The sequence below is a fragment of the Camelina sativa genome, chromosome 6 (assembly GCF_000633955.1).
Source record: "Camelina sativa cultivar DH55 chromosome 6, Cs, whole genome shotgun sequence".
NCBI lineage: Eukaryota > Viridiplantae > Streptophyta > Magnoliopsida > Brassicales > Brassicaceae > Camelina > Camelina sativa.
In genome coordinates this window covers 22,210,423-22,221,733 of record NC_025690.1, presented here as the reverse complement: position 1 = coordinate 22,221,733, position 11,311 = coordinate 22,210,423, and the positions used below count along the sequence as shown (strand labels likewise).

Below are 11,311 nucleotides of genomic sequence, written 5' to 3'. Positions count from 1 at the left end.
AGATCATCGGGATTGCAAAACTTTGCTAAGCCACTAACTACTTGCCTCACTTTGTCCTCCCCGACATCTATTTCTTCAACCAGCAAACTGCATTACACATAACACAAGTCTCTTAACAAATTAGAAGACGATCAATACAAATTTTAACAGAGCAATAATATTGAAATGTTTTGACCACAAACCTATCTGCTGATGGGTGCTTCCATGCTTTGCGAATTAGACCGACTTGGATATTAAGCAAACTGACACTAAGCTCCGCGTCTTTTTTAGCTGGTTCTGTTTCAGCGGGTTTCTTCTTTTCTTTTTTGGCATCCTTCTCTGTTGTAGCCTTTTTCTTTGGTTCCTAAATACACACACAAAAAAAACAAAAAGAGGAAACATCAGATTCTACAATATAATTAGATAGAGTCACAGTCTAATAAATCCAACTTAAAAGTTAAAAAAAGTTAAAAGTAGTACCTCAGGCTCAGTTTTCTTTGTGATCGGCTGCGCTTCTGACTTGTCAACAGGCTTTACACCTTCAGTAGCTTTTTTGGTATTAGAATTTGCTTCCACCTTAGGAACACTTTTTGATACCTGCGTTTAGAGGAAAGACATCAGAAAACCATTTGCTCATCGCGTGTGATGACAGAGGAAGACGCGTAGTACATATGGAAAGATGTATTATTTTATTATAGATTCTAAAACTAAGGAACTGGGTATGAAAAGATAATTCACCTCGAAGTCAAACACTGATAACTCCACAGGAATTGGAGCAAATAATGTTGACAATTCTTCTTTGTTCTGTAAAAATAAGATAATGAGCAGCATTATTATTAAAGCAGAAAATCACAAGGACAGATAAAGTGAAAGGTTGATGTTCAGAGAGTGCATATATTGTCATAGTCACTAACGCCTACACATAAAGTAGTCCTCCATAGATTTACAGACTACCTTGGTGCAGTCAAGTACTGATAATTTTATGATGTGGAACCTACCTGGATGTAATTTATCCATCTTATGACATGTGTTACTTTCTCCTTGTCTGAATCTGAGAGGCCAAGCTGGGAACAGTAAGACNCTTTTTCTTTGGTTCCTAAATACACACACAAAAAAAACAAAAAGAGGAAACATCAGATTCTACAATATAATTAGATAGAGTCACAGTCTAATAAATCCAACTTAAAAGTTAAAAAAAGTTAAAAGTAGTACCTCAGGCTCAGTTTTCTTTGTGATCGGCTGCGCTTCTGACTTGTCAACAGGCTTTACACCTTCAGTAGCTTTTTTGGTATTAGAATTTGCTTCCACCTTAGGAACACTTTTTGATACCTGCGTTTAGAGGAAAGACATCAGAAAACCATTTGCTCATCGCGTGTGATGACAGAGGAAGACGCGTAGTACATATGGAAAGATGTATTATTTTATTATAGATTCTAAAACTAAGGAACTGGGTATGAAAAGATAATTCACCTCGAAGTCAAACACTGATAACTCCACAGGAATTGGAGCAAATAATGTTGACAATTCTTCTTTGTTCTGTAAAAATAAGATAATGAGCAGCATTATTATTAAAGCAGAAAATCACAAGGACAGATAAAGTGAAAGGTTGATGTTCAGAGAGTGCATATATTGTCATAGTCACTAACGCCTACACATAAAGTAGTCCTCCATAGATTTACAGACTACCTTGGTGCAGTCAAGTACTGATAATTTTATGATGTGGAACCTACCTGGATGTAATTTATCCATCTTATGACATGTGTTACTTTCTCCTTGTCTGAATCTGAGAGGCCAAGCTGGGAACAGTAAGACAAATAGATAATAGTGAGTCTTAAAGGCTGCCTCTAGTTAACATTTTATGAAAATTTCATCTTAACATCTTTAAAAAACATAAAATAACTCAGGAACGAATGTTATATAAAGTATGAAATTAAGAGAAGTGGTACCACTGAAGAATGCACAGCTGAAAACACAGCTACATCAGCCGCTGATGGCGTCAATCCATTTCCCAAGAGCACCGACTTGGTAACTAACTCAACATTCAACTTTTCAAGAGCTGCAAAGCAATCCTTGGAAATTGCAGGGAAACCTTCCGCAAAATCCAGCCACTTCAAAACCTGAAACAGGTAAATTACTTTTTAAATGTGAAACGATGACTCATCATGCAAAAGAGAGCCACTGAATGAATACTCATCATCTACCACCACACAAAAGGCATTGCATCACAACGCAAACTAACTAATCCCCGCTTTCTTAAAATGTGGTAGTAACAAGGAGGAAACGCAATAAAGTTCCATTTTAGAGTTCCGCATTTATGTCCTTACCTCGTTATTTTGTGCAGACACTTCCTTTCCAGATGCCTTCAAAACATTAGAATAAAGCGTGTTGACATCACTCTCACCAGCTCCCCCAAGAAAAGGCTCCTGAGCAATGAATTAAATTATTTTCAGAAACAAACCCATAGATCATCCAGTCTATTCAAAAAGATGATCAACACAGTCTACCATCAACGCCATGCAAACCCAATTCAAGAAAACCATAAAAGCCCAATTTCTAAAGGTTCAACCTTTTTTACATAACCAGCTTGATGCACAAGTGTAAAAAACACTGATAAACTTAATATGGAACACAATCTCTACAATTGAATCGAAACCCAATCAGAAAATGTTCGAGTTTTCTCGACTACCTAATTCAAAGCATGATCATACACATATACTCAGCTACCAAGCAAGACCTCAAAGAAAAAAAAGTGAAGTTTCTGAGATGTCATCTTCTTCAATACTTACAGGATCCAATGAGAAGTGTTTGCAGAGAGCTGATAGAATCATCTGCTTCGTCTTTGAATCCATTGTAAATTTCTTCTCTTTCTCTATTTTCGAAATTTGTTGTTCTTCTTCTTTTGGGGCTCTTCGCTGAAAAGAGAATGAACACAACACTCCAATTTCTTCGATAGGGTTTATGCTTGATGTAATGGTCAACTAACGGCGTTATCTCCATCTCTAGTGGGCCAGAAAAAAATATTATCAGCCCATTAATATTTTTCTCACTATGGGCTTTACCACTGAATGAGATACTAAGAAAAATAAATAAATAACAAAATTGTTTTTTTTTTTCAGATTCTTCGAAGCCCTAGAGCGTCGTCTTCGTCTTCTACGACGGCAATTTCGTGGAAGCAATTAAATCGATTCCGGCGTCGCTCGACGTTTGTTAAACCGGCGACTAAGATCTTAGAGGCGGTTTCTGACTAACTTCCGGCGAAATAATGGCAAACAGAACAGATCCGTTGGCCAAGAATATAAGGGGGACGAATCCGCAGAATCTTGTAGAGAAGATTGTGAGAACGAAGATATATCAGCACACTTTCTGGAAAGAGCAGTGTTTTGGTTTAACTGCGGAGACGTTGGTTGACAAAGCTATGGAGCTTGACCATCTTGGTGGAACCTTTGGTGGTAGCCGCAAACCTACTCCGTTCCTTTGCCTCATATTGAAGATGCTTCAAATCCAGCCTGAGAAGGAAATTGTCGTCGAGTTCATCAAAAACGATGATTACAAGTATGATTTCTAATTCTAACCTAAAGCTGAATCTTGTCTTTTGTTAGTTTCTCAAGCAATATATGTATTGAATGTATCCCAAATCTGGGTAGATTGCAGCTAGCTTTAGATTTAGGGTAATCAATTTGATAGTTCAGTGATTGTTGAGAAGATTTAATTCTCTTGGTTTGTGCAGATATGTTCGTATTCTTGGGGCTTTCTATCTCCGTCTCACTGGGACTGATGTTGATGTCTATCGTTACCTCGAGCCTCTCTACAATGACTACCGAAAAGTGAGACAAAAGCTACCTGATGGGAGTAAGTTTCGTTTTCGTTTAAGTGGATGCGTTGTAACTTTTTTGATTGATTTGTGTCATAACTAATTTGATCTCTTTTGTTTGGAATAGGGTTTTCATTGACACATGTGGACGAAGTCATTGAGGAACTTTTAACCAAGGATTATTCTTGTGATATTGCAATGCCACGTTTGAAGAAAAGGTTTGTTGTTTTGCATTTTTTTTTTTTGCTATAGCTGAGTTTTAGTTTTTGGTTTCTGCAGTTTTTTAAGATGGTTAATTTCTCATTGTGAGGATAGGTGGACGCTTGAACAGAATGGTTTATTAGAGCCGAGGAAAAGTGTATTGGAAGATGACTTTGAAGAAGAGGAAGAAAAGGAGGAGAACGAAGCGATTGCTGATGGATCTGAAGATGAGAAGGTCACTGCTTTATTCTGTGAGAATTAGTATTTGTTCTGTTAACCATTTTTATTTACTAACTCTATATTGATACCATCTTCTTCCTCTTTTGACAGGATCATCGCCATAAGAGTCCTGAAAGAGAAAGAGATAGAGACAGAGAGAGAGATAGGAGACGCGACAGTCATAGACACAGGTATGTAATCCGTGCCTTTTACTAGATTCTCAATCCTTTAGTTACCATCTCTAATAATTATTCCTTGTAATTTCTCTCTTGCTTATGATTGTGGAAGCTGTTTGATCTAGCTAATGCTCGTGCATCATGTCTAGTAATTCTCTCTTTTGAATGTCTGTTTCCTCTATGGCATCTTAAGCCATCAGTGGTAGCATACAGCTTCCGAAATTGAAAATTGTGGAGATCCTTCCAGGTTTCTCTGTACTGACAGTGTTCAGAGAGAAGTATTATGGATCAGACATCCTTACTATATAGCTTACCCTGTTATATGGCAGTTGGTTAGTGTATTAATATGACAAAGATCTGTAAATCACGAAAGCATTTTTCTGTTCTTCCCATCTAGTTTAGCTCAAACAATGTGTTTTTGCCACAGATTGTCATGTTCATACTTTAGGTTATTGTTTCATGAATTATAATTGGACCATGATTTTGTGATTGGCAGGGATCGTGATTATGATAGAGACTATGATATGGATCGAAATCATGACAGAGAGTATGAAAGAGAACGTGGGCGTGGTGGGAGGGACCGGGATAGAGAGAGAGACAGAGATCACTATGGAGAGCGGGATAGGGATAGGGACAACAGGGAACGAGGCAGAGACAGAGAACGAGACAGAAGAGACAGGGCAAGGCGTAGGAGTAGAAGCAGGAGTAGGGATCGTAAGAGACACGAAACTGATGATGACAGGGATCGTGATGAACCAAAGAAGAAGAAGGAGAAGTTGAGGGAAGATGGAACTAATCATCCAGATCCTGAGATTGCAGAAAATAATAGACTGAGAGCATCACTGGGATTGAAACCTTTGAAGATGTGAAATGAGAAGATGGTATCAAACCGGAACTTGGTTCATTGTGTCAAGCTACTACAGTGTGATTCTCCAAGTCACTTTAGTTTTTGTTTATGGTTTGCGAGTTATCTAATCCCTCCGTCTTTTATTGTAGAACAAAATGAAGAATCTTGAAATGGCATTGTAACTGTATGTTCTTAACCGGATCATGAAATTCAGATTGTAAACCGGTTAAAATTCGTTTAGTCATGACGACGTCGCAATATCACTTATGAGTCCCAAGAAAAGTTTCTTTATGGTAGTAGTAATGAATAATGATACGGTTTCATAATCATTAAGCGTGACGACGCGCGTGCTTCATATGTCACGACGTCGTTTCTATATGGTCTCTGTTGTTTCTTAGTTCTTTACCTTTTTTTTCTTTTTTTTTTAATAATCTCAGCTTCCTCCTCCGTCTCAGTCGATCGTCTTCTGAAAATATTCCGGCGTAAAAACAAATGTCCGTTAATGAAAGTATCGATTCTCGGTTCCTATACCATGTGGAAGATGAATCTCTGCGGTTCCGTGTCGGAGAGTCCGCTCCCAAAATCCGGGAGCTCGAAACCGTCGGCGATCGCCGTTTCAGAATCCGGCAAGGTTTCTGCGGAAACAGAGTTGAGAAGAATGAAACAAGGTATTCCGATGGAGATGAAGACGAGGAAAACGTTCCTTTCCGAAGACATGGCGCCTTGATTCAACCTGGTAATAATGGTGATTCAGATTCTGCAGCTGCCGAAGAAACCAACAGGGAAAGTAAAAATACAGGTATATAATAAGTTTCTTGTCTTAAGATGGTCTGTCTATTACGACTATTAAAGAATCCACAATCTTAGTTAGCGGCTCTCTCAAATCTGGAATCCTGGTTTTACTCCAGGTTCAGTTGGTTGGGAACTGGTTGTGAGAGAAGATGAGGAAAGGAAATCATCGATGATTGATCGCCATGAAATGGATTTTAAGGTGATGATCACTAACCCAGATGACAATGTATCTCATTCCCACCACAACACGCAGACGCAGACAAAACGAGATTTTGCTTCTGTGGAGAAGGAGAGAGTCACTAGTGTCTGCAGCTCTTGGGAGTCTCTCAAAGCCATCCTCTCTGATCCTGTCACGTAAGTATCCGCTCTCGTTGTAATAGATCTGATTATGGTTGAGAACTAGGATCTCTCTTTGAATCTGATTCTGTATTTGTTATTTTGCTTTGGATAGCGGAACATTAATGAATGATGCTACGATACTGCCTTGTGGACATTCTTTTGGAGCTGGAGGATTAAAAGAAGTTAAAAGAATGGTAAAAAGTGATTCTTTACTAATCTGCTTTAGATCTCTTGGTTTTGTTACATGTGAATCTCTTAACAAACGAGTTTTGACTATTTTTGTTGTCAGAAAGCATGTTTCACATGTTCCCAACCTATTTCGGAAGGATCAGGAAAGCCAAATCTGTGTGAGTTTTTACGACATTTGCTGGTTTCAGTGGAAGACTCGAAATCTTTTCAAGAGTAACTTCTTTTTCCTGATCCAGTTTTATGCGCTTGTTCAGCTCTTAGAATTGTAGTTCATGCTTTCTGCCAAGAAGAAGAATCAGATTATATACACTCGTTGAAGCGAAGGAGAGACAAGTCGGATCAGGTTTGTTTTCCGTTAAATATTTATTCGTGTAAGCTTACCTTTACAATGAGAAAACAGAGATAAGCAGCGTTTTCTTTCTTATGATGAATCTGCAGCACAAGAGGAGTTTCTGTATCCCAAAGATCACTGAACCTCCAAAGAGTAGCCGAGGCATACAGTTTCCTTTCTCCATTGGAGATCTTATTATCATAGAGGTCTGAGATCTTCCACCATCCCAAGGTTATTTATCACAATCTAGAGAATTCTACTTCCATGTTTTAACAGACGAAAGGATACCATGGTTTAGGGAAACAAAAGGACACCTCCACGGTTTGTCGGACGCAGGGCAGTTATAATGACACAGTGCTTAAATGGATGGTTAAGTCTCGTTTGCTTCATTTTATCCATAAGATGTTTAACTCTTATAACAAAACTGGATTTCTATTTTTCAGGTACGTTGTCAAGACAGTGGACAATGCAGAGTCTATTAAGTTACAACATTGCTCACTTGCTAAGATTTCGGACAATTCGCCTACCAAAGTAACAGTAGCAGAAATGGCACCATCTTGGCTCTAGCTCATAGAGATCAGCATATATGTAACTTTTCGTTCAGGAGAAATTAGATACTACATTTCATTTTGTGGTACAGGAGCAAGACTACGATTTCCTTGTAATATTATTAAGTCCAGTGTTTCATATAGTTACGCAAGAAAACTTTGCCTTCCAACAGATATGTAATGTGTATTGAAGCAAATGCCAACTGTAGGATTGATATAAAAAAGGTCGCTACTAATGTTACATACACGAATGACGAAACCATCAATCGCCTATTATTTACACTAAAGATGATATTAATTAATACCTATCAAAAGTACTAACACAAATGACAATATATAGTCGGTGGTACTAGTCGAAGAGCCGGTAAACCAAAAACAAACAAAAATTAAGAACTGGTAGGCGACGGTTTCACCATTGACAGAAGAAAACTGCAGGTTGAAAAAATGGAAGCTGCAGCCGCCTGAACCGCCATACTAGTCTCCTGACTCCCGTCTTTCCCAAAACTGCAAAAGTATTGTATAGCAAGAAAAATCAGTTCAACCAGTCTTTTTCTAAGACTCTATGGACTGCTTGGTGTAGTTTCCTCACCTTGAATCTGATGATTGGGAACTAAAAGGCGAATACTCGTCCATTTGCCGTAGACCCTCGTTGCATCTTGACTGCATTTCCTTCACTTGGTTTAGCGAACGTTCCTGCGAATTTCAAATCCATAGTATCAATACATCAAACACTGCCTCGAGCTTAATAAACTCTGTCTCTATAATCATTCAAACTTGAAGGTAGTGGATATGTACACACCAAATCTCTCTCTTCATCATAAAGAGCTTTGTTAATCTGATCAAATTTTGCCGACCATTTTATCTTATGCGTCTCTGTTACCGCTTTATCAGATGAAGCATCACCAGAGGTATTCGTATTCGGCCTCTGACGAGTATCTTCTTGGTTAGAAGAGGATTCTCTTGATGAAACGAGAAGCGGTAACTCGGTAGTCAAAATATTTTTTACTCTGTTCCTACTATCCTGCACAGCTGCAAAAACATAAAAAGATCTCAATCAGATCACTAAAACTCAATTAACCTAAGAAGTCCTTCTGCGGTATTCCTTCAAGAAAGTAAAATGCGCACCTGAAAGACGTCCACTGAGGTCTTGGTGAAGAAACTCCAACCATTGAGAAGCCACGGTAGCAGCTAAAAAGCAAACAAACATTTTCCTTTTAAGCATTTCTTTCCGTTTCCACTTCTGCATATGAAGTGATCATCATGCACAAAAGAAAAAATACCTAACATTTATCCTTCTGCCACTTCTACACTACTTTAATCAGTAAACCTAATGGACAAAACTCTTCATTTTTCTCCATAGGACTTGAACCACTTATTACTTCAGACGTATTTAGAATCTCAAAAAATTTTACTCAAGGCGATCTGAAACAAGATAAAAGGTACTGACCTTCAATAGCAAGAGATGTGGCTTGTTGTGGGTTTGAAATGGAATTGGTGCTATCAGACATCCCGGTAGATGGTAACTTTAATGCTAATGCCCTATCTTCTCTGATTGACTCTGAAATCCCAAGGTAAAAACAGAGTGATTAAAAATTGATTCTGAAAGATCTCATATCTGGTCTGAATTGGCTAACATGACCATTTTAAGGAGGTAAATGAGAGCGATAGGTACCTCTTACATTCAAATTGGCATGTCTTTCCCCCACGGTAGCCTTATCATTAGCACTCCGAATCAAAGCTTCAATAACTGAGCAGACCTGTTTCTTAGTCCTGACATGGTTAATGATTCCCGGGTTCAATTCTGTCAGCAATCCACTTGGTGCAGTAACATTTGCAAACCTATCTACCAGCTGCTGTTCTTTCCTAGGAACCTCGTTTCTCTTCTTGAGAGAATCACCACCTCTCCTCTTATTCTTTGGTTGCTTTTGCGCAGGTACTTCAACAGGCACACTCGCTACTGTAGAACTTGGTGCTGCTACTCCACCCAAAGGGCCTGATAGAAAACCATTCCGCTTCATTTCCATCCATCGCCGCATGGAATCTGACTCACCCAATGAACCCGCTGCACTACTACACATCTGAAAAGGACTTGCTTTATCCCCAACAGGAATTGAAAGCGACGGCGGCTCTGCTGCTCCTCGTACGGATTCAGAAGTCTCCTTAGGTTTTAAGAGGGAGCTATTCTTTGAAACATCAACTTGAGCTCCTCTTGACTCACATTTACTCTCATCTTTCACAGTATGATTATTCTTTAGCAAAGCTTGTTTCCCAGAACTAGCAACGCATCTACCATCAACTTTAGAAACTGAGTTAGCAGCCTTAAGCAAGCATGTTCTCGTCTCAACAACAGCGGGAGGTTTTACATCTTTATCCTTTTCTCTAACTAGTACTCTTCCTAAACCTTCAGCATCAGGAGCCACATGCATTTCAGATACTCCTGAAACCTTTCCACTAGTAAGATTTTTTGGTAGCTGAACACTAGTTCCAATTTTTCCATCAGACTGCAAATTACTGATTTTTTTAGCATCTGTAGCCATAAAGCATTAAAACAAAAAGAAAAGGAACTGTTTTTTCAGCAAACCATCCAAAGTGATAAGATCATATATCCAATAATCGAAATCGAACTCATGAATTACCAGAATCCAGATCTGGCACTTTGACACGTTTAGAACCTAATTCATCTTTCTCTTCTAATCCATTTCCGTTACGCTTCTCTCCCGAAATCTGAAAAATTGAGAGAAACCCAGAGACCAAGAACACAAACCCCACTAATTAACAAATCGCAACAAGAAAAGAAAAAGTCATCGGGGGAGAGAGAAGAAGAAGAAACAAACCCCAGAATTCGATGCAACCGCAGAGGTAACCCCTCTCTGTTCCTCCATTTCCACACCAGAAAGATCTGTCTTTTTCCCCTAAATTACGCAGATGATAGAGTCCACACACGAACGAAGACGAAACGGGTACACATAAAATAATAATAATAATAATAATAATAGGGGGATTTGGGGGAAAAGGGAAAGAAGGAACCCAGAGAGCAAAGCAAAGATTTTGAAGAAAGAAATGATTTCTTAGGGTTGGGGAGAGAGTGAGGGTGATGAGAGATTTGCAGAAAGCTTTTGAGGAAGCGAAAGGGATTTTGAATTCAAATGGGGGAGAGTGTGTGTGTGTTTGTTTGGGTTTTTGTTATAAAGGAGCGAGCTTTCTCGTTTTTTTCGGCCGCTCAACCTTGCACCCTTTTATATTTTTCCAATTCCCACACCCAAAGTAGACAAGTAGGGCTCATTTTTATCTTTAAATACATCTTACTATTAATTTACTTACTACTACATATTTAGCAATTTTTGGTTATATAAGCAAAAACCTCTTTAAATTAATAATGTTAGAACCACGACATTTTAGTAATATGTAAATTAAAAATTATTATTTTATAAATATATGTTTGAATTTTTAAAAATATATAAATTGAGACAATTTTAGTTAAATAAAATTAGACTTCATATATTATAAATATTATTGTTTTAAAATTAAATTTGTAATATTTAAAAAACATTATTGACAAAAGAATTACAAATACTATAAATTTATTATCTTATACACATGACATACATAAAAAAACAAATTTATGAATAAATAATATAAATCATTGTATTTTAATAGCATATAAAACTATCAAAATGAAATGATGCATATTTAGCTACTTTTTAATGATATGTTATAAAGTAATGTATATCATTGTGGTTCAAAAATACAATATAACAATTGTTTTATAGTTATGGGTTTTAGGATAATCCAAATTTTTAAAGCATACATTATTACATCAACATATCTATAATATATATATATGTAAATTTAAATGATTATTAATTTACGATATTATTA

General features: G+C 37.6%; 5 protein-coding genes across 6 annotated transcripts in view; 2 read left to right on the top strand and 3 right to left on the bottom strand.

The window, feature by feature from the left end:
* LOC104699350 (methionine--tRNA ligase, cytoplasmic-like) overlaps positions 1-1,064 on the bottom strand; it is a gene marked incomplete at its 5' end in the record, with an annotated part of 2,881 nt that extends 1,817 nt beyond the window's left edge. The window contains 5 exon segments of the mRNA XM_010414668.2: positions 1-87; positions 183-343; positions 460-576; positions 718-783; positions 978-1,064. Coding sequence (XP_010412970.2) covers positions 1-87; positions 183-343; positions 460-576; positions 718-783; positions 978-1,064 — 518 coding nt within the window.
* LOC104699349 (tRNA-aminoacylation cofactor arc1-like) lies at positions 1,067-2,933 on the bottom strand (the record flags this gene model as incomplete). The annotated part of the gene is made up of 7 exons (XM_010414667.2): positions 2,766-2,933; positions 2,304-2,402; positions 1,926-2,096; positions 1,710-1,775; positions 1,450-1,515; positions 1,192-1,308; positions 1,067-1,075 (listed from the first exon to the last, which is right to left on the bottom strand). Coding segments are annotated over exons 1-7 (591 nt in total), but the record flags the coding sequence as incomplete, so codon positions are not given.
* LOC104792932 (pre-mRNA-splicing factor 38) lies at positions 3,077-5,496 on the top strand. Its single transcript, XM_010519204.2, has 6 exons — positions 3,077-3,531; positions 3,707-3,828; positions 3,918-4,008; positions 4,106-4,226; positions 4,322-4,401; positions 4,883-5,496. Exons 1-6 carry the CDS (start codon positions 3,242-3,244, stop codon positions 5,253-5,255), a joined length of 1,077 nt encoding a protein of 358 aa, XP_010517506.1. The 5' UTR covers positions 3,077-3,241; the 3' UTR covers positions 5,256-5,496.
* Positions 5,574-7,602, top strand: LOC104792931 (U-box domain-containing protein 63-like). Its single transcript, XM_010519202.2, has 8 exons — positions 5,574-6,032; positions 6,142-6,379; positions 6,477-6,558; positions 6,654-6,711; positions 6,808-6,896; positions 6,992-7,090; positions 7,183-7,253; positions 7,328-7,602. The coding sequence occupies exons 1-8, from the start codon at positions 5,726-5,728 to the stop codon at positions 7,449-7,451; spliced, it is 1,068 nt and encodes a 355-aa protein (XP_010517504.1). The 5' UTR covers positions 5,574-5,725; the 3' UTR covers positions 7,452-7,602.
* Positions 7,623-10,649, bottom strand: LOC104792930. Of its 2 annotated transcripts, XM_010519201.2 has the most exons (8): positions 10,267-10,649; positions 10,069-10,156; positions 9,105-9,959; positions 8,880-8,990; positions 8,558-8,620; positions 8,232-8,461; positions 8,022-8,125; positions 7,623-7,936 (listed from the first exon to the last, which is right to left on the bottom strand). In XM_010519201.2, the coding sequence occupies exons 1-8, from the start codon at positions 10,312-10,314 to the stop codon at positions 7,819-7,821; spliced, it is 1,617 nt and encodes a 538-aa protein (XP_010517503.1). In that variant the 5' UTR covers positions 10,315-10,649; the 3' UTR covers positions 7,623-7,818. The 2 variants fall into 2 exon arrangements, 1 of the variants encoding a protein (XP_010517503.1); XR_002038683.1 differs by lacking the exons at positions 7,623-7,936; positions 8,022-8,125 and having other exon boundaries at positions 8,438-8,461; positions 8,558-8,672.

Bases quoted from the DNA above. Each gene is read 5' to 3' on its own strand.
- LOC104792930 (XM_010519201.2), bottom strand. From the start codon at position 10,314: ATGGAGGAACAGAGAGGGGTTACCTCTGCGGTTGCATCGAATTCTGGG. The intron at 8,462-8,557 runs GTGCGCATTTTA...ATGTTTTTGCAG, and splicing joins CCTCAGTGGACGTCTTTCAG to CTGTGCAGGATAGTAGGAAC. The intron at 8,126-8,231 runs GTGTGTACATAT...TGAAATTCGCAG, and splicing joins ATGATGAAGAGAGAGATTTG to GAACGTTCGCTAAACCAAGT.
- LOC104792932 (XM_010519204.2), top strand. From the start codon at position 3,242: ATGGCAAACAGAACAGATCCGTTGGCCAAGAATATAAGGGGGACGAAT. The intron at 3,829-3,917 runs GTAAGTTTCGTT...TGTTTGGAATAG, and splicing joins ACAAAAGCTACCTGATGGGA to GGTTTTCATTGACACATGTG. The intron at 4,402-4,882 runs GTATGTAATCCG...TGTGATTGGCAG, and splicing joins CGCGACAGTCATAGACACAG to GGATCGTGATTATGATAGAG.
- LOC104792931 (XM_010519202.2), top strand. From the start codon at position 5,726: ATGTCCGTTAATGAAAGTATCGATTCTCGGTTCCTATACCATGTGGAA. The intron at 6,033-6,141 runs GTATATAATAAG...GTTTTACTCCAG, and splicing joins CAGGGAAAGTAAAAATACAG to GTTCAGTTGGTTGGGAACTG. The intron at 6,380-6,476 runs GTAAGTATCCGC...TGCTTTGGATAG, and splicing joins ATCCTCTCTGATCCTGTCAC to CGGAACATTAATGAATGATG.